Below are 21,991 nucleotides of genomic sequence, written 5' to 3' on the forward strand. Positions count from 1 at the left end.
TCCTTATCATAGTTGCTGGTGTATAATTTAAGATTCCAGTGCTCCTAAGAGGGCTACTTCACCTGGCCCGAAACCAGACTTCTGCTCAGTAAACCTAGATGGTCCGAACACTGAGACAAAACCAGTCCCCAATATCCTGGAGGGTGATGAATTGGGGGTCAGCCTGATGAGATATGGAAGTATCATCCGGTATTAGCTTTCTTTTGTGAGTCTGTCATTCCCACTGCCTTTTTAAGCTATCACTGTGCTCCCTGATACCCAACGGGACCTGCTTCCTGGGTTTAGACCTGCAGGAGGCCTGGCCAGGCTCTGCAGAACCTCCTTCTGGCTGACTTTTCCTTATCCTTCCCCTTATACTCTTGAGCCAATAGCTTGATAAAAGTCCAATCTCTTTTCTCTATATCCCTCTTTCCTCCTCTACTTTTCCGTAACATTCAGCAGTTCCTCCCCAATCTCATATTCCTTCCTCCAACTCTTCTCATCTGAAGTAATTTCTTATTCTCACTCACCTCCATCACTGGAGCCAGGGATGCAAGTTTGTCGCGCTATTTTCAAGGCTGAGCCTTACTGCCTCAATGATGACAAAACTGAACTCCTCATAGTAGGCTCAGTGTACTGTCTTAAATGGCTAGACCCTGCCTTTGCATCCTTCTGCATTGACTGAAACCCAATGTCATCTGGTGAGGGGTACATGCAGTGAATCCGTCTCCACAACATTCACCAAGATGAGATGTTAAAAGCACTCGCCAATCCTAGATCTGCAATGTGAGTCTTCACGTTTACCATCAATGTAATCTGATAGTGATGGATCGAGCAGCACCTTACCCCAGTCTCTGTATTCTGCAGCCTGGATCTTTCAGTCCTTCACATAGCTTTGTCACTCCAGAGTCCCCCAGGTTATTCCCGCTCAGGTTGAGCTCCGTGAGAGATGGGCTTTGTTTGAGAACAGAGGAGAGAGCTGCACAGCATGAACCAGTGAGAGAGCAGCTCTCCAACCTGCAGGAGACAGAGGGAGATAAAGCGGAGAATGAAAAGGGACATCACAGCTGTACCCCACTCAGTTGCAGATCAGGGCCTCCCCACCATGACCTTTATACAGCCCGTTCCACCAGAGAGAGAAAAACAGAACGAAGGATAAATAGAACACATTCTTCACACTTTATAAGGACAGGAGGGTCCGATTAAATTGTGCAGAATGTGTACCATTTGCCCTTCGTTCTTGTAAATAACACATCCCATGTACAATTTACAAGGGCAAAGAGGGGAGTTCCGGGAAACAGAGCATGTCAAGGCCCCACAGGGCTGAAGTGCATTTCACTGTGTGTCCGTCCGTCCGGGGCTCTGTTGCATGTCTGGCTTTAGTCGATGCTGTGTGTTACACTATGATAAAAGCATGCTTCATGCAAAGCCTCGTGAATGCTGTCGGTTAGTGTAAATTGTGTTACATTAGTGTGGGCCACTGCTGTTAGACACACTTATTCAAAGGCTTTGTGTCAGTTTTAAGTGGAAATCCATTGCTTGTATGTTACTAGTATTTCCTTCATGTACCCTCCGTGTATTTGTCATGTTTAATCATTTTACGGGGTAAATATTCGGCTGTATGGACTGCGCTAATAACTTCCCATTAGGGGCGTTAATGAGTGTGTTGGTTGCAGATGCTAGAAGTGGTTTTAGGACATAAGGTATAACTGTTTAGTGGGGTGCAGAATTGAAAGGGGAGCAGGGGGTCCAATAACAGTATGTTGGGGACGCACCGGAGCAGGGACATGTTCTCTTTATATTGTCTGGTGGGCTGTAAATGTCCACTATGGGGTGGGCACGGCTCCCTCGCATCACGAGGTGTGGGAACCCATGGCCCCCCAACACAGTGAAAAGCTGGCACCTACAAATATGCGCACAGTAAGTGGATGTTCCTGAAAATGCAATATACAAGTTTCCCCTTAGAAGAATCCTTTAACATATTTTAACATCGAATTTTGGTTTTGGAGAATAGTGAAAAGAAACAGCAGCAAATCCTTGGGCTTATATGTCATTAAACTGTGACCCATGGGGGGGAGGGGCTTGTGTGCATGCATAGGAATAATAAATGTTGCCTCTTGGCTATAATTGCGACGTTGTGATAAAAAGACCACGTTTCTAATCCACCCTTCCTCTCACTGCCGCGTCGTGTGATCTTTGGCACATTGGTGATGTAGCTTTACCTGTTTCATTAAACTGAGACAGGGGAGACATGTATGTGTTGAGGGCCGGCGTGCCATTTTATATAGCTCCTCTTGCGCCACATATAGCTCCTCTGTCTCCGAGGCTTCTATTAGCACAATACGTTTTATTTGGGCAGTGAGATGCATTTGCCGGGCACTGCCACAGTGGTACTGCCCGGCCCTCATTGGTAGCAGCTGCTTCTGGTGCCAGTATGCCTGGGCAACTAACCTTGGTGTCTGCAAAGGTCGAATACTTATGCACAGGCTAAGACTGTTGGCTTTGGCAATGCCCTTTTAACAGGACTTCAGGGAAGGACAGCAGAGTGCTCATAAATAGGGTGAATGAAGGCAGACCTGGTTAGGACGTTTTATTCCACCTTAACTCGTTTACAGCTCCAAGTGAGTCATTAACTCTCAGAAGACTGCTTTGCAAAACACTGGCAGACACTTTGAGCACAACGCTTGATGGTGTGGGATGTTTTTACCCATGCATCCGAGCCCTACCACAAAAACTGTGCAGTACTGGCATTGAAAACATCATGATGGCCAGAGCTTCCCAGAAAATGCCCAGGGAAATGCATGAAGAATAGGCTGCCACCCATTTTTGCCGATGTTATGGGCACAGAAGGGCACTGCCTAAAACCACCATTGGACTACCCACACAGTAGCCTGAAACCATTGGGAATGGCAATGCTGATTGCCAAAAGCAACCTAGAATTGTGGGGAATTCATTTTCTTAAATCCCAAAAATGGGTGCATTACCAGTACTCACCACTATCAAAAAGCCGGCGTTTTAAAACAACACCAGACTTTTTTGTGCAAAACTGAATAAATGAACCCAAAGCAGGCCAAAGAAAGACTTACTGAGAGGTGGATACAATGTAAAGTTATATTCTGAAGTGACTTGAAGGTTTATAACAAGACTGGCTGAGCTGTGGATTTCAGCAGTTTAAGTAAATTTGGACTGAAAGACACTAAAAATCTAAATATTTAAAAGAAATGAGTGACCTATTTTGAGTGTCACATAGGTTGCAATTGTTTAAATGTCATAGTTTTAAACTTAGAATCAGCATTCTAGCTGCATATGTAAAAATTGTTAGTTTTATTTGAATGCAGAAAACTGGGTAACTAAAAGTGACATTAGCTGGGGCCTGGCTTAAGGAACTGGATTCTGCTTGACAACTTCCCCCAATTGGAGTGAAACTGGATCCACAGCAGTTCCCAGACCTAGCTGCCTTTTGCTGTTCCCACCAAAAGGGATATGACACTTCTCTGATTGAATTACCTGGGCTCTGCAGGAAATTGAACAAAGCCCTGTCCTGACTCAGGCAAATGTTTTATTGGTGGGAGTCGTAAATGTGGCTTCCTCCTGGAAGGAAAGGGGAGGAGCACTGCCTGTGAGAGCAAGCTGGCTTGGCAGAACTGGAAAAACCAGAAATTCAACCTTGTGCTGGGGGGAAACCACACCCCTTTGGGGCCAGAACATAAATCTAAAAAGATGGATCATTCATAGAGCGGACTTGTGAAAATTTTATAAGTGATATCATTATTCTTGTGATTTTTCTGTGCACATTTGAAGACGTGTTAGGACCCGGTGGTATGTTCAGGGGGGTTTTTAGCGGAAAAGAGGATATTACTCTAAATGTATGTATGTTAAAAATGACACTCCACCACCTAATGCCCACATGCTTTGCGAACATTTGTGTAAATTCGGGGACAAATCCAATATTGGTAACCCTCGTTTGCCTCTTAAGAACCATCCCTGAATCATTGCTAGAGTGAGCCTGGACTAATATTAACTAGATACCACTCACCCTGAACCTCTAGAGGGAATTAAAAGCATTTTAGCATATTTTTCACTTCATTGCCAGCACATATCAAAGCACTTTTGCCTGTCTTTCAAACTTCTGTAGTCTAAGCTTGCTGGGGCGAACTGAATTACATTTGATTGCATTTCTGAGAACTGTGTGCTTTCCTTCCATTTCCTTGCATTGCATAAAGGGGGGGGAGTGGATTGCCAGAGAAAAGTGATTACATTGTTTTGTTGAAATCATATTGAGTATTTTCTGTATTGCATTTTCATTCAACACTGCATCCATCTGAACTTATATAAAGCATTCTCTACCACCTTATTCTTCTGTTCCTATTCACAAGTGTGCTAGTGTCAGACTATACATTATTGATTACTGCTCAGATTAAGTGTAATATCCAATTATTAATTTATCATAAAGTGTGATATATATATATATATATATATATATATATATATATATATATATATATAGTTTAAATTCTCAAATAAACCCTTTTAACTTGCAAAACAGAACTACTTCTTGGCTCAGTGGGGTCAGGGGGATTCCAAGAGAGGGGTGTTATATAGGGGTAGTCATCCAGAACGCATGAACTGGACATAAAGATATATCAATAAGGATTTCCATTCAGTATCCCAGACTAGGCATTGACTTAGCTGTAGTGTTGAATTGAATCCTCTTACAATGGTAAGGCTGGTGACAGTCACCCAAAGAGATCCCAGGTTGATGTGTTTTGGCGAGGGGGGGGTCAGCCCAAAGAGATCCCAGGTGGATGTGTTAGTGCGGGGTGGGGGTTGGGGTGGGAAGCGGCTGGGTAGACATAGGGATTACCAAGGCCATGGACCGTCAATGACTGCATAAATACCCAATAAAAACCTGCGAGCTTTGTGACCCTCTGCATACGCCATCTCTCATTTCCCCCTGGCTACACTCCAATGCAATAGTTTCAGTTTATAGGTGGCGCTCAATACGAGCAACACAAACATGTGCCCAGTTCTGTTACCATGACTACTCCAAGAAAGACTCAGCAAATCCTAAAAGGGAATCAAACACGAGGATACCCGATCCTAAAAGGAAGGCTAACACACTCACTCCACCTCAAGGAGATCCCAGGCACATGATAGGGTAGGGACACAGGTACATGCCATAGCGGGGTAGAGACACAGGTACATGCCATAGCGAGGTAGGGACACAGGTACATGCCATAGCGGGGTAGGGACACAGGTACATGCCATAGCGAGGTAGGGACACAGGTGCATGCCATAGCGGGGTAGAGACACATGTACATGCCATAGCGAGGTAGGGACACAGGTACATGCCATTGCGGGGTAGGGACACAGGTACATGCCATAGCGGGGTAGGGACACATGTACATGCCATAGCAAGGTAGGGACACAGGTGCATGCCATAGCGAGGTAGGGACACAGGTACATGCCATAGCGGGGTAGGGACACAGGTACATGCCATAGCGGGGTAGGGACACAGGTGCATGCCATAGCGGGGTAGGGACACATGCACATGCCGTAGTGGGGTAGGGACACATGCACATGCCATAGCGAGGTAGGGACACAGGTACATACTATAGCGGGGTAGGGACACAGGTACATGCCATAGTGGGGTAGGAACACAGGTACATGCTATAGCGGGGTAGGGGCACAGGTACATGCCATAGTGGGGTAGGGACACCGGTACATGCCATAGCGGGGTAGGGACACAGGTATATGCAATAGAGAGGTAGGGACACAGGTACATGCCATAGCAGGGTAGAGACACAGGTACATGCCATAGCAGGGTAGTGACACATGTACATGCCATAGCGGGTTAGGGACACAGGTACATGCCATATCGGGGTAGGGACACGGGTACATGCCATAGCGGGGTAGGGACACATGTACATGCCATAGCGGGGTAGGGACACATGTACAGGCCATAGCTGGGTAGGGACACAGGTACATGCCATACCGGAATAGGGAGACAAGTACATGTCATAGCGGGGTAGTGAAACAGGAACATGTCATAGTGGGGCTGGGAGACAGCTACATGAAATAGTGGGGTAGGGACACATGTACATGCCATAGCGGGGTAGGGCCACAGGTACATGCCATAGCGGGGTAGGGCCACAGGTACATGCCATAGTGGGGTAGGGACACATGTACATGCCATAGCGGGGCAGGGACACAGGTACATGCCATAGCAGGGTAGGGACACAGGTACATGCCATAGCGGGTAGGAACACATGTACATGTCATAGCGGGGTAGGGACACCGGTACATACCATAGCGGCGTAGGGACACAGGTACATGCCATAGCGGGGTAGGGACACATGTACATGCCATAGCAGGGTAGGGACACATGTACATGCCATAGCGGGGTAGGGACACAGGTACATGCCATAGCGAGGTAGGGACACATGTACATGCCATAGCAGGGTAGGGACACATGTACATGCCATAGCGGGGTAGTGACACAGGTACATGCCATAGCGAGGTAGGGACACAGGTACATGCCATAGCCGGGTAGGGACACAGGTACATGCCATAGTGAGGTAGGGACACAGGTACATGCCATAGCGGGGTAGGGACACAGGTACATGCCATAGCGGGGTAGGGACCCAGGTATATGCCATAGCGTGGTAGGGACACATGTACATGCCATAGCGGGGTAGGGACACATGTACATGCCATAGCGGGGTAGGGACACAGGTACATGCCATAGCAGGGTAGGGAGACGTGTACATGCCATAGCAGGGTAGAGACACGGGTACATGCCATAGCGGGGTAGGGACACATGTACATGCCATAGCGGGGTAGGGACACAGGTACATGCCATAGCGGGGTAGGGAGACATGTACATGCCATAGCAGGGTAGAGACACAGGTACATGCCATAGCGGGGTAGGGACACATGTACATGCCATAGCAGGGTAGGGACACATGTACATGCCATAGCGGGGTAGGCACACCAGTACATGCGATAGCAGGGTAGGGACACATGTACATGCCATAGCGGGGTATGGAGACATGTACATGCCATAGCAGGGTAGGGACACATGTACATGCCATAGCGGGGTAGGCACATCAGTACATGCCATAGCAAGGTAGGGACACATGTACATGCCATAGCGGGGTATGGAGACATGTACATGCCATAGCGGGGTAGGGACACATGTACATGCCATAGCGGGGTAAGGACACATGTACATGTCATAGCGGGTAGGGACACATGTAAATGCCATAGCGGGGTAGGGACACAGGTACATGCCATAGCAGGGTAGGGACACATGTACATGCCATAGCAGGGTAGGGAGACATGTAAATGCCATAGCGGGGTAGGGACACAGGTACATGCCATAGTAGGGTAGGGACACATGTACATGCCAGAGCGGGATAGGGACACATGTACATGCCATAGCGGGGTAGGGACACATGTACATGCCATATCGGGGTAGGGACATGGGTACATGCCATAGCGGGGTAGGGACACTGGTACATGCCATAGCAGGGGAGGGACACATGTACATGCCATAGCGGGGTAGGGACACATGTACAGGCCATAGCGGGGTAGGGACACATGTAAATGCCATAGCGGGGTAGGGACACAGGTACATGCCATAGAGGGGTAGGGACACAGGTACATGACATAGTAAGGTAGGGACACAGGTACATGCCATAGCAGGGTAGGGACACATGTACATGCCAAAGTGGGGTAGGGAGACAGGTACATGCCATAGCAGGGTAGGGACACATGTACATGCCATAGCGGGGTAGGGACACAGGTACATGCCATAGCAGGGAAGGGAGACATGTAAATGCCATAGCGGGGTAGGGACACAGGTACATGCCATAGCAGGGTAGGGACACATGTACATGCCAGAGCGGGATAGGGACACATGTACATGCCATAGCGGGGTAGGGACACGGGTACATGCCATATCGGGGTAGGGACACAGGTACATGCCATAGCGGGGTAGGGACACTGGTACATGCCATAGCGGGGGAGGGACACATGTACATGCCATAGCGGGGTAGGGACACATGTACAGGCCATAGCGGGGTAGGGACACAGGTACATGCCATACCGGATTAGGGACACATGTACATGTCATAGCGGGGTAGGGACACAGGTACATACCATAGCGGGGCAGGGAGACAGGTACATGAAATAGTGGGTTAGGGACACATGTACATGCCATAGTGGGGTAGGGCCACAGGTACATGCCATAGCGGGATAGGGACACAGGTACATGCCATAGCGGGGTAGAGACACAGGTACATGCCATAGTGGGTAGGAACACATGTACAAGACATAGCGGGGTAGGATCACAGGTACATGCCATAGGGGCGTAGGGACACAGGTACATGCCATAGCGGGGTAGGGACACATGTACATGCCATAGCGGGGTAGGGACACAGGTACATGCCATAGCGAGGTAGGGACACAGGTACATGCCATAGCTGGGTAGGGACACAGGTACATGCCAAAGCGGGGTAGTGACACATGTACATGCCATAGCAGGGTAGGGACACAGGTACATACCATAGCGGGGTATGGACACAGGTACATGCCATAGTGGGCTAGGGACACAGGTACATGCCATAGTGGGGTAGGGACAAAGGAACATACCATAGCGGGGTAGGGACACATGCACATGCCATAGCGGGGTAAGGACACAGGTAAATGCCATAGCAGGGTAGGGACACATGTACATGCCATAGCGGGGTAGGGACACATGTACATGCCATAGCAGGGTAGGGACACAGGTATATGCCATAGCGTGGTAGGGACACATGTACATGCCATAGCGGGGTAGTGAGACATGTACATGCCATAGTGGGGTAGGAACACAGGTATATGCCATAGCATGGTAGGGACACACGTACATGCCATAGTGGGGTAGTGACACATGTACATGCCATGGTGGAGTAGGGACACATGTACATGCCATAGCGGGGTAGGGACACAGGTACATGCCATAGTGGGGTAGGGACACATGCACATGCAATATCAGGATAGAGACACAGATAGATGCCATAGCAGGGTAGGGACACATGTACATGCCATAGCAGGGTAGGGACACAGGTACATGCCATAGTGGGGTACGGAGACATGTACATGCCATAGCGGAGTAGGGACACAGGTACATGGCATAGCAGGGTAGGGATACATGTACATGCCATAGCGGGAAAGGGACACATTTACATGCCATAGCGGGTTAAGGACACAGGTACATGCCATAGTGGGGTAGGGAGACATGTACATGCCATAGCAGGGTAGGGACACAGGTACAGTCCATAGCGGGGTAGGGACACATGCCATAGCAGGGTAGGGACATATGTACATGCCATAGCAGGGTAGGGACACAGGTACATGCCATAGCGGGGCATAGACACAGGTATATGCCATAGCGGGGTAAAGATACAGGTACATGCCATCGCGGGGTAGGGACACAGGTACATGCCATAGCGAGGTAGGGACACAGGTACATGCCATAGAAGGGTAGGGACACAGGTACATGCCATAGTGGGGTAGGGACACAGGTACATGCCATAGCGGGGTAGTGACACATGTACATGCCATGGTGGGTTAGGGACACATGTCCATGCCATAGCGGGGTAGGGACACAGGTACATGCCATAGCGGGGTAGGGACACGGGTATATTCCATAGCGGGGTAGGGACACAGGTACATGCCATAGCAAGGTAGGCACACAGGTGCATGCCATAGCTGGCTAGGGACTCATGTACATGCCATAGCGGGGTAGGAACACAGGTACATGCCATAGCGGGGTACGGACACAGGTACATGCCAAAGCGGGGGAGGGACACAGGTACATGCCATCGCAGGGTAGGGACACATGTACATGCCATAGCGGGGTAAGGACACATGTACATGTCATAGCGGGGTAGGGACACAGGTATATGCCATAGCGGGATAGGGACACATGTACATGCCATAGCAGGGTAGGGACACAGGTACATGCCATAGCGGGGCAGGGACACAGGTACATGCCATATCAGGGTAGGGACACAAGTACATGCCATAGCGGGGTAGGGACACAGGTACATGCCATAGCAGGGTAGGGACACATGTACATGCCACAGCGGGGTAGGGACACAGGTACATGCCATAGCGGGGTAGGGACACATGTACATGCCATAGCAGGGTAGGGAAACAGGTACATGTCATAGCAGGGTAGGCACACTTGTACATGCCATAGTGGGGTAGTGCCACATGTACATGCCATAGTGGGGTAGGGACACATGTCCATGCCATAGCAGGGTAGGGACACAGGTACATACATGAAATTGTGCTAGTTTGGCATTATTCTTCTCATCTCGAATAGGAGACTCAAAATCCCAGAATGCCATTCAGCAGAAGGCTAAACATGGCAGCTGAGTTTTGCTTACATGCTTTCAAGACCTGGCCTAGTATGAGAAAAGCTACACGTTCATGTGTCAACATATGATACATTCATGCTTTATGTGGCGCAAAGTAAATGTTACAGTTTTACCAAAGACAAACTATCTTTAGTGCTTTAAACATGTACATTTGCAGTGGGTTTTAAGTGGCCTGGAGGGGTTCGGGGGGTAGATTTGGGCAGGTAACATCAGCTGTGTTAATCCCCCTGCCCCTAGGGTATCAAGGAAGGTTGAAAGCAGTGGGTTTTAAGTGGCCTGGTGGGGGCGGGGGTAGATTTGGGCAGGTAACATCAGCTGTGTTAATCCCCCTGCCCCTAGGGTATCAAGGAAGGTTGAAAGCAGTGGGTTTTTAGTGGCCTGGAGGGGATGGGGTAGATTTGGGAAGGTCACATTGGCTGTGTTAACCCCCCTTGCTCCTAGATTATCAAGGAAGGTTGAAAGCAGTGGGTTGTAGGTGGCCTGGAGGGGGGTGGGGTAGATTTGGGAAGGTAATATCGGCTGTGTTAATCCCCCTTGCTCCTTGGGTATCAGGGAAGGTTGAAAGCAGTGGGTTTAAGCGTCCTGGAGGCGGTGGGGTAGATTTGGCAGGTAACATTGGCTGTGTTATTCCCCCTTGCTCCTAGGGTATCAAGGAAGGTTGAAAGCAGTGGGTTTTAAGTGGCCTGGAGGGTGAGGGCGTAGATATGGGCAGGTAACATTGGCTGTGTTAATCCCCCTTGCTCCTTGGGTATCAGGGAAGGTTGAAAGCAATGGGTTTAAGCGTCCTGGGGGGGAGGGGGTAGATTTGGCAGGTAACATCAGCTGTGTTAATCCCCCTTGCTTCTAGGTATCAAGGAAGGTTAAAAGCAGTGGGTTTTAAGTGGCCTTGAGCGAGTGGGGTGTTAGGGATAATTCTCATTCTTACCTATAGAGTCCCTCAGCAGCTTTGCTGGATTTGAAGGGTTTATTTTTTTCTCCTGCTAAGAGTGTGACTCTTTTTCCCACTCTTAGGCATTTTTTGCTATGTGTGTTCTAGGCTATTGTTGGTGTTTAATGTCTATGGGGTCATCTCACCCTCATAGGAACCATCTTTTTACACATGTGTTACACAGCACCCTCCGTGCAGTTGCACAGGGGTGTCGTAGCGACCCAAAAACATAGACTCCATACCCTGGGACTGACTATTGTCTCCCAGGCCATGTAAAGTCCCCATTGACTTTACTAGTCAAATCCTATGAACTAAACCAGTACAACCCATCTTACTATGGAGGTACTGGAAGGGGTTAATAGTTTTTCCCCTATGTTCATTTTCGAGAGGGTAATGTACAGTCCCTCTCTCAAAAGTTTCTGGCTGGTGGCAGTGGTTACTTCCATAAATATTCAACCGTGAACATTTCCCTATGGGATTTTCCCATTGTTCGAGGCTACCACTTTTTCTGACAGCCTCTAACATGGTTTATAATCATAATGTCGAAAACAAAAATGTCGAAAGTCATAATGTAGAAAAAAAAAATATTTCAATACGTTTTTTTTCGAAATGGGGGGGTTCCCCCAACCCCCCTTTTTAAATTTTTTTTTAGTATTTTACCCATTTTTTATACTTACCAAACCCAAAAAATACATATAAATAAAAAAATAATAGATTCAACTTTTTTTTTTCGACATTTGACATTTTTGTCATTCGACATTTTTTTTTCGACATTTTGACTGACCACCCTCTAAAATACCGCCGGTGAATTTTAATATTAACTTTGCTCCGGTAGTTTTTTTTTTGCCAGAACTTTAATATAACTTCTTTCTCGTGTCTTTCTCTAAACTCCTAACCCAGGTCGGGGATTCTTTGTTCGTCCTTTTGGCGGGCTTCTACCGAGAAGCCCTCCTTTCAGCGCCACTGAGTCTGGGGTGGGTCCATTGTGTGGGAGGGGGAGTAGGACCACTGGACAGGGTTGCCTCAGCAACCCATGTTGCACTCTATCCTGATAGGCTGGAGGGTCTCCCGCCAAGATGACCACTCCACTGTGTGAGTGACAGCTAGGCAGTATGAATGTGGATCTTTTTGCATAAAAACAGGGTCCTGAGGACTGGAAGAGCAAGATGTCACCACTGGAACTAAGAAGCCGAAGAGGAGAGAAGCCAAAGACATCTGCAACAACTGAACCACCGGTGAAGCCCTGCTGCAGAGTCTCACCACTTTTCTCCACACGATGAGAGAAGATCTTCACCTGCAAGAGCCTTCTTCCCTTGAGCTGGTGGGGCCAACCAGTTTGCCAATCGCCTTCCAGGACCTGCCTTGGTCGAATCGCCAGTGCCCTGCACTCGGAGACCGGATAGCAGGCACCCGTCCACCACGACCGCAATTTAAAGTAGCGTACCTTTTATTCATCAGGCAACACCACGGCTGGTTTCATCCCTGGGTAGTGCAGTAACTCGAACCTTCCTCCACGAAGAGAGCCTCTCTTCCTCTGCTGGATCCTCCGAACTGCAGGAACTACCAGGAACAACCGCCACCGCAGGAGCCACTTCTTCATTTAAAGGTACATTGTTCTGCCAGGCCGCCCTTTCTTCGCGGTAGCACTAAAGGTGTTTTAAATCCTTTACCTACCTGTTGGGTTGGCCGCCCCTCTCTCTTAACATTGTCTTTTCAACTTATGCAAACCACCTTTTCAAATTTGTTAACCAAAGACTTGACTGCAGCTACAAGAACATTTGGCTCCTGGGCCCTTGCCCTGCACCACTGACTCTGGCACAGGCCTAATGACTCTGGGCAAATTTGTTAGATCTGCTTTATTTAGATTGATTCTCACTGAGAACTGTGTTGGTGCACCTATTTCTTTTAACTACCCTTTCCTTCCCATGCTTAAACATTGTGAAATGCCATTTTGCTCAGTTTTCATTTTAAGTATTGCCTATACTAATGCACTGTCTTGCTGAACTGGTTCACAAACTGATGGGAAGTGTTGCTAGGGTGTATAAGAAACTATTTCTAGATAACTTGTGTTTTCCCTCTCTTGTGAGGAATTGTTAGAGAATCCCTTGTGTGTAGTTGTCACTGTGCCGTTTTGCTCAGTTTTCACTCTGGTTCACTTGGTCTACAATTTAACTTGGGAGTGTGTATATTTTTCCTTTGACTTAATTTAACTTGCTTGATGACTGTGATACATGTGTTTTATTAGAAGTGTATAAAATAAATACATATCTACTTTTTAAATACAAAGCTTTGGTCAGTGTTCCCTTGTTCTATAGTCTAGTGGACCTAGTGTGTAAACCCTGAATACTGCTCATCTTCCTTTTGAGATAAGTCTGACTGCTCAGCCACAGCTACCAAATAAATCGTTGTGGTACAGACTGATACTAAAGGGGATTTATTTCTCTCACCTGTAGTCCTAATCTGGTGTAGTGCTCCCTAAGGGAACTGCACTGGATTCTGCCTAACACCCCTGCCATTAGAGACTCTGGGCCCAGCATTACTGTGGTGGATGAAACTTTTTTCAAGGTGGAGGATGTTGCTAAGACACCCAAACAACTCACCAAGTTAGCTGGAGGGCCTGTGCAGATGCTTCCCCAATTACCAGCTCTCATCCAGTGCAATGAAATGACTGTGAGGATACCTGTTGGTGTGCAATCCGAAGTGCCTGTAAGGGTTCTTTTAGGGAATGACCTTAAGGAACTGGGAGTAGTGTCCAGTACTCCCAGACCTCCCAGCAAAAGATTGCAGGAGCTCACCAGACCTGCAAGGGAGAGGACCTTGAGGGGCTCTCATGAGGAGATGATAGACAAAGAAATCACTCCTACTCCACTGGAGTCACTAACTGTTATTTCAAAGCAACCAGAAGCAAAGGGGAAACCCAAGACTTCTAAGAAGAAACCAGCAGAAAGCACACCAGTGCTTCCAACCAGGAAATCTCCTAGGTTGTCAAAAATCATGCCTGTGATACCTCCTCCAGCTGAGGCTTAGAGGGAGGTAACACCCTGTGTGGTTGAACTAGAGCCTGAGGACTCAGATCTAGTGGAAGGCCAGGAACTCATTGGAGATCTTGACCCTGTGGACCAGCCTGAGCTGCAGTCTTTACTGGCAGAAGGTGGCCCCAACAGGGCAGACTTCAGTAGGGGACAAAGAGAATGTCCAACTCTGGAAGATATTCAGCACCAGGCAGCCTCTCAGATTGAAGGGCAAGAGCCTGGGAAGTACAGGTTACACTGGGAAGATGGCCTCTTCTATAGTGAACCGATAGAGTCAATTCCTGGAGACTACAAAAGACTTGTAGTGCCCCAAGAAAACAGACTCCAATTCTTGCAACTAGCCCATGAGATACCTTTGGCTGGTCACTTGAGTTTCAAGAAGACCAAGGAAAGGCTCTCTCTCTACTTTTATTGGCCTAAAATGGGGGCTGAGGTAGATAAGTATTGCAAGAGTTGCCACACTTGCCAAATTTCTGGTAAAAGTGGCTCTAAGAACGTGGCACCTTTAGTGCCTCTCCCTGTGGTTGGAGTACCATTTGAAAGGCTAGGGATTGACATTGTTGGTTCTCTTGACCCTCCAACTTCTTCAGGTAACAGGTTTATACTTATTGTAGTAGACCATGCTACTAGGTACCCTGAAGCAATTCCTATGAGAACTGTTACAGCGCAGGCTGTAGCTAAGGCCCTCCTTGGTATTTTTATCAGGGTTGGGTTTCCTTAGGAGGTGATATCCAACAGGGGGTCACATTTTATGTTCCACTACATGAAGGCCATGTGGAAAAACGGTGAAGTTACCTACAAGTTCTCAACCGCATACCACCCTCAGACAAATGGATTGGTAGAAAGGTTTAACAGAACTATGAAGAGCATGATAGGAGCTTTAGAGGATCCCCTTAAGAAAAAGTGGGATCTTCTACTGCCATGCCTTCTCTTTGCATATAGAAATGTCCCTCACGAGGGAGTGGGTTACAGTCCCTTTGAACTTCTCTATGGCCATCCAGTCAGAGATCCATTGGCCCTGATTAAGGAGGTGTTGGAGAGTGCTCCTTCCCCCAAGCCAGTCAGAGGGACTGACTATGAGATAGGACTCCGGAGGAGAATGTCACACATGTTGGCTCAAGCAAGTGACAACTTGAAAGCAGGTCAGGCTCTGGTTAAGCATTGGCATGACCAGAAGGCCAACATGGTTGAGTTCGCCCAAGACCTGCTACTTCTTGTTATGGTGCCAACAAGGCAGAGGGCCTTGCAGGACAAGTGGATAGGACCCTTCAAGGTTGTGGGAAAACTTGGAGAGGTGAACTATCTGGTGGACTAAGGCAATCCTAGGAGGTTCCAAGAGTCTTTCACACCAACCGTTTAAAGGCTTATGTCTCGAGACCAGAACTGTGAGCTTTGCTTCTAGCTTCAGGCCAAGAGGAGGAGGAGAGTGAACCTCTGCCTGACCTTCTCAGAGGCAAAACCTTTAGATGAGAAAATAGGAGTTCATCTTTCTTCTACTCTGACTTCTGAACAACAGCAGGAATGCAAGGTTGTGTTGAATCAATTTGCCCCCCTGTTCTCACTTTCACCAGGCTTGACCCCTTGGGGCCAGCATGATACCAACACTGGTGACTGTTTACCTGTCAAAATCAGGGCTTAAAGAATGTCAGAGAATGTAAGAACCCACATCAAAGGAGAGGTCAACAAGATGCTTGATCTCAGGGTAATAGAGCCCTCTACTAGTCCATGCTCCAGCCCAGTTGTGTTAGTACCAAAGGCAGGATCAAAGGAGTTGAGATTCTGTGTGGACTATAGAGCTCTAAATGCAGTCACTAAGACTGATGCCCATCCTTTGCCAAGGACAGATGAGCTGGTGGATAGACTTGGTTCAGCCAAGTACCTCAGCACATTTGATCAAACATCAGGCTATTGACAAATGGCCATGACAGACCATGTCAAGGAGAAAACTGCATTCTCCACCCTAGCTGGCTTATACCAATTTAAGGTTATGTCTTTTGGATTAAAGAATGCACCTGCTACATTCCAAAGGATGGTTAATCATGTTCTGAATGGGACGGAGGACTTCTGCATGCATACTTGGATGACATTGCAGTGTTCAGCCCTACTTGGAACGAACATGTTGACCACCTAGGATATGTTTTTCAGGCTCTTAGGCAGGCCCAGCTGACCATAAAGGCAAGCAAATGTCAAATTGGTCAGAGTAAAGGGGTCTACCATGGTCATGAGGTGGTGAAATAAGGCCACTGGCTAGCAAGATAGAAGCTGTGCAAAATTGGACAACCCCTTCTACTCAAATCCAGATGAGAGCCTTTTTAGGCATCACTGGGTACTACAGATATTTCATAGAAAACGATGGGACCATAGCTTCTCCACTGAATGTAATCTCCTCTCCAAAATACCCTAAATGGTCAAATGGAATGAGGAGTGCAATCAGGCCTTTGAAAGCCTGCAAAGAGCCCTTTGTCAAGCTCCAGTTCTAAGAGCTCCTGGCGACCACCAGCCCTTCATTGTGCAAACAGATGCTTCCAATACAGGTATAGGTGCAGCCCTTAGTCAACTGGATAAGAAAGGTAGGGAGCACCCCATTTGCTTCATCAGTAGGGTACTGAAGGAACCGGAAACAAGGTGGGCAACCATTGAGAGAGAATGTTTTGCCATTGTGTGGTCTCTGAAGAAGTTTAGACCATACTTGTATGCATCTACTTTTATTATTCAGACTGACCACCAACCCTTGAGATGGTTGATGCAAATGAAAGGGGAAAACCCAAAACTATTAAGATGGTCAATCTGCCTCCAAGAGATTGATTTTACCATTGAGCACAGGTCAGGATGTCACCATCAAAATGCTGATAGTCTCTCTAGGATGTTTTTAACCGACTAGAGGTAAGAGACTCATCCATGAGTTGATTAGATCTGCCTGTCCCTTAGTCTGGGGGCGGGGGGTGAGTGTTAGGAAGAATCCTCTTCTAAGGCTAATTTCCCTTACCTATAGAGTCCCCCAGCAGCTTTGCTGGATTTGAAAGGTTTATTTTTTTCTCCTGCTAAGAGTGAAACTCTTTTTTCCCCACTCTTAGGCCTATTTTTGATGTGTGTTTGAGGCTATTTTTGTGCTTATGGGCTATGGAGTTTTTCTCACTCCATAGGTATCATCTTATGTATGTGTGTTACACAGCACCCTCAGTGCAGTAACACAGGGGTGTCATAGTGACCCCCAAACATAGAGTCCATACCCTGGGACTGACTACTGTCTCCCAGGGCATGCAAAGTTACCATTGACTTTGCTAGTCAATAGTTATGAACAAAACCAGTACAAGCCACCTTACTATGGAGGTACTGGGAAGGGTTAATAGTTTTTCCCTGGTGTTCATTTTCGAGAGGGTGCTGTCCAGTCCCTCACTCCAAAGTTTCTGGCTGGTGGCAGTGGTTACTACCATTAATATTCGACCGCAAATATTTTCCTATGGGATTTTCCCATTTTTCAAGGCTACCACTTTTTATGATAGCCTTTAACAAACCGCCGTGTTATTTTATTATTAACTTTCCTCCGTTTTTTTTTTTTTTGCCAGATTTTTTAATACATTTTCTTTCTCGTGTCTTTCTCTGTAATCCAAACCGAGATCGGGGCCCTTTGTTCGTCCTTTTGGCTGGCTTCTGGAAAGAAGCCCTCCTTTAGGCGCCAGTGAGTCTGGGGTAGACAGGATGTGTGGGAGGGGGAATAGGCACCCTGGACAGGGTTGCCTAAGCAACCCAAGTCACACTCTGCCCTGATAGGCTGGGGGGTTATCCCGCCAGGATAACCCCCCTGCTGTGTGAGTGACAGCTAGGCTATATGAATGGGGGGTTTTCTGCATAAAAGCAGGGACCTGCGGACTAGAAGACAGAAGTTGCCACTGGACCTGAGAAATCTGAAGAGGAGAGAAGCCAAAGACATCTGCAATGACTGAACCACCGGTGAAGCCCTGCTGCAGATACTCACCAATTTTCTCCAATGACAAGAGAAGATCTCTTCACCTGCAAGAGCCTTCTTCCCTTGCCTGCCTTGGTAGAATCACCAGTGCCAAGCACTAGGAGACCGGATAGCCAGGCACCTGTCCACCCTGACCACAATTTAAAGGAGCATACAATGTATTCAGTTTTGGCATCACCGCAGCTAGCTTCTTCCCTGGGAAGTGCAGTGACTCTAACCTTCCTCCACGACGAGAGCCTCTCTTCCTCTGCTGGATCATCCCGAACTGCAGGAACTGCCAGGAACTACTGCCGCCGCAGGCGCCTCATCCACTTTCAAGGAACATTGTTCCGCCAGGCCTCCCGTTTCGTTGGGTACTGCTAAAGGTGTTTTAAATCCTTTACTTACCTTCTGGGCTGACCGCCCCAATCGTCTAACATTATCTTTTTACCTTCTGCATCCTCTTTTCCAACCGTTAAACAAAGACTTGACTGCCGCTACGAGAACCATTTGATCCTGGGCACTTTGCCTTGTACCACTGACTCTGGCACAGGCCTATTGACTCTGGCTAAATCTGTTACAACTGCCTTCTCTAGATTGCTTTTCATCAAGAAATGTGTTGGTGCACCTAAAACTCTTATAACCACCTTTCCTTCCCCCTTATTTATTGTTGAAGTGCCATTTTGCTCGGTTTTCACCTAAGTATTGCTTATGCTAAAGTACTACCTTGCCTAACTTGTTCACAATCCAATTGGGAAGTGTTGCAGGTGTGTTTAGGAGTCTAACCCTGTATAACTTGACCTTTCCCTCCCTCTGAAGAAATTGTTAGAGTGCCATTTCTGCTTGGTTTACACTGTGCCATATTGCTCAGTTTTCACTCCTGCTCAAACTTGTCTACAATTTAAATAGGGAGTTGTGTGTACTTTTCTTGACTGTTTTAACTTGTTTTGATAATAGTGATTTGTGTGTTGAGTTCAGAGTGTGTAAAATAAATATATATTTTCTTTTTGATACAAAGCTTTGGTCAGTATTTCCTTGTTCCATAGTACTGTAGTCCTATTGTGCAAACCCTGAATACTGCTCATCTCCCTCTTGAGATAAGTCTGACTGCTTAGCCACAGCTACCAACTAAATTTTTGTACAGACTGATACCAAAGGTGATTTATTGCTCTCACCTGTAGTCCTAATCTTCTGTAGTGCTCCCTAAGGGAACTGCACAGGATTCTGCCTAACATGCTATTAGGGGCTGTAGGGACACGGAAGGTGCAGTGCAGGTGTGCAACTGGTGGGGAGGGGACCTGTGCCTGAGATCAGAGGGTAGCCAAGTAACCAGTGAAGTTTCATATTCAGCCAGGAGATCAGCAGGGGAGACTAGGAGAGAAAGCAGAAGCAAATAGGAAGCTCTTGAGGTGCTTCCAGAACCGGTGATGGTTGCGACTGACACTGAGGGATTTGGATGGGGAATGAGGAAAGAGTTTGAGAGGGGAGATATTTTGGAAGAGAGAGTTGAAGGTATTGAGGTCCCAGGCCCCAGAAGGCCTTGTGGACAATGCAGACGGTTTTGAACTTAATCCTCACCGCCACTGGGAACCACTGCAGAGATGTCAGTCCTGGAGAGATAAGATTCCTGGGCTTGAGGCCAAGGACAAGTCTCGCAGTCCTGTTCTGGAGGAGTTGCAGAGGACGGAGAGTCGAGACAGGCAGGTTTAGAAAGAGGCTGTTGCAGTAACCCAGCCTAGAGAGAACCAGAGCTCTGGAGACAGTGAGCTTCTGGGGGAAGGAGAGGAAAGGGAGAATACCTCTAAGGAGGTTCAGCTGGTAGTGTAACTTCTTAGAGACGTCAGAGATGTGAGGAGAGAAGGAAAGTGTGGAGTCGAAGATGACCCTGAGTTTTTTACCCTCACTGGTGGGAGCTGGAAGAAGGCCAACAGAGGCCGGCCAGAGAGTAACAGGAAAGGAGGGAGCAGTTTTGCCGATGAGGAGAATCTCGGTCTTACTGACATTAAGGCAGAGATCATTGGTGGCGCATCACTGCTGGGGGGGAATATTTCATGAATAAATAAATAAATGGCTAGGCAGCATGAGTTCATTGACATCTGATAATAAATAATTAAATAGCATCAATTCAGACACTTGATGTGGAGGGGTTGTTTGGATGGGGATATTTCATAAATAAATAAGTGGCTAGGTAGCATGAGTTCATTGGCATCTGATAATAAACAATTAAACAGCATCAATTAATGAGGTCACCTGGACAGAGGGGTGTTAGAATCAGTATACTTTATAACTAAATAAATAAGTTCCTAGGTAGCATGAGTTCATTGGCATCTGACAATACATAAGTAAATAGTATCCATTCCATACTCTGGGAGGATGAGGGTGGGGCGCAAGTTCATTCACTTTTGAAAATAAATAATTAAATAACATCAATTCAGTCAGTTCAGGTGTACTGGCCTCCTGTTGCCTTTGTATTCACTTGAGGCCATTGGCATCTGACAATACATAAGTAAATAGCATCAATTCAGTACTCTGGGAGAATGGGTGTTGGGCACAAGTTCATTCACTTTTGAAAATAAATAATTAAATAGCATTAATTCCATACTCTGGGAGGATGAGTGTGGGGCATAAATTCATTCACTTATGAAAATAAATAATTAAATATCATTAATTCCGTACTCTGGGAGGATCGGTGTAGGGCGTAAATTCATTCACTTATGAAAATAAATAATTAAATAACATCAATTCATCAGTTCAGGTGTACTGGCCTCCTGTTGCCTTTGTATTCACTTGAGCGCACTCCAGTATTATTAAGCTCCTGGTAGCTGCAGACTACCAGAAGATACCTAGGACACCGACCAACATATACACAATCAGTTTAAACCGGGACCCGGGTAATCCAGAGAACCGCGATGCATCGGGCCACAGTACTCCTCTTCCCTGGGTTACTGCCCTCCAATCTCACAGAAATACCCCATGGATGGGCTTTACATCACCAACAGGGGCGCAACAGGGGATAAGAAAATGCTGTAATAAACCGCTCCCAAATGGCAGCTTGCTGTGCTCCTCTCATCCCGCCGGTCTTGCTAACTGACAAAATCCCCGATGAAAGTGGAAGAAGGGGAAAGGGACTATCCCACACCCAGAAACAAATAAAATAATGAGGGTAGAACAACCGCAGGGACAAGCTGGCCATCTGAAGCTTCACACGGGGTAAAGCCAGAAAAACAACGGGTCGGTGACCACACGCCCTCTCTCTTTTTTTCGTGTCCCCAAGGGCCTCCCACCAGGACCTTACCCCATAGAGGGTACTTAAAACTGTAATGAGTGGAGATACTTTCCACCCCACATGTAACCAAGGCCAACGATAAAACTGGGGCCGCCCTCCAGAAACACCTGCTGACAGGACTTGCCCAGACTGGCACGTGGACACTGGGCTGACAGTAAAATGGAGAGAGAGAGAGACACAGCCCCCTTCGCGCCACTCGAGGACCCTATTATCATTATTGGTCATGCCCACCTGCGGCTCTAAGCGTGTGACTTCTGACAGGAACTGAGGTGGAATCACCTTATCCACACTTCCCTTGCCCCTGCTGGCAGAGTACAGCATGGCCACCTAGGAACTCCTCGCACTGGGAGCACGATAGGAAAAGAAAACAAATGCCCACCAAAACAACGT

The 21,991-nt window shown here is 47.4% G+C and overlaps 1 protein-coding gene across 1 annotated transcript in view; it reads right to left on the minus strand.

Moving 5' to 3' along the window:
* The window catches only part of LOC138452918 (NACHT, LRR and PYD domains-containing protein 12-like), a 2,075,892-nt gene that overhangs the window by 356,632 nt on the left and 1,697,269 nt on the right, over positions 1-21,991 (minus strand). Inside the window, exon 11 of the mRNA XM_069605266.1 lies at positions 826-996. Coding sequence (XP_069461367.1) covers positions 826-996 — 171 coding nt within the window. The remainder of the gene's footprint in view (positions 1-825; positions 997-21,991) is intronic.

This window comes from Ambystoma mexicanum, chromosome 4p, assembly GCF_040938575.1.
Source record: "Ambystoma mexicanum isolate Mex_15411 chromosome 4p, UKY_AmexF1_1, whole genome shotgun sequence".
Taxonomy (NCBI): Eukaryota; Metazoa; Chordata; class Amphibia; order Caudata; family Ambystomatidae; genus Ambystoma; species Ambystoma mexicanum.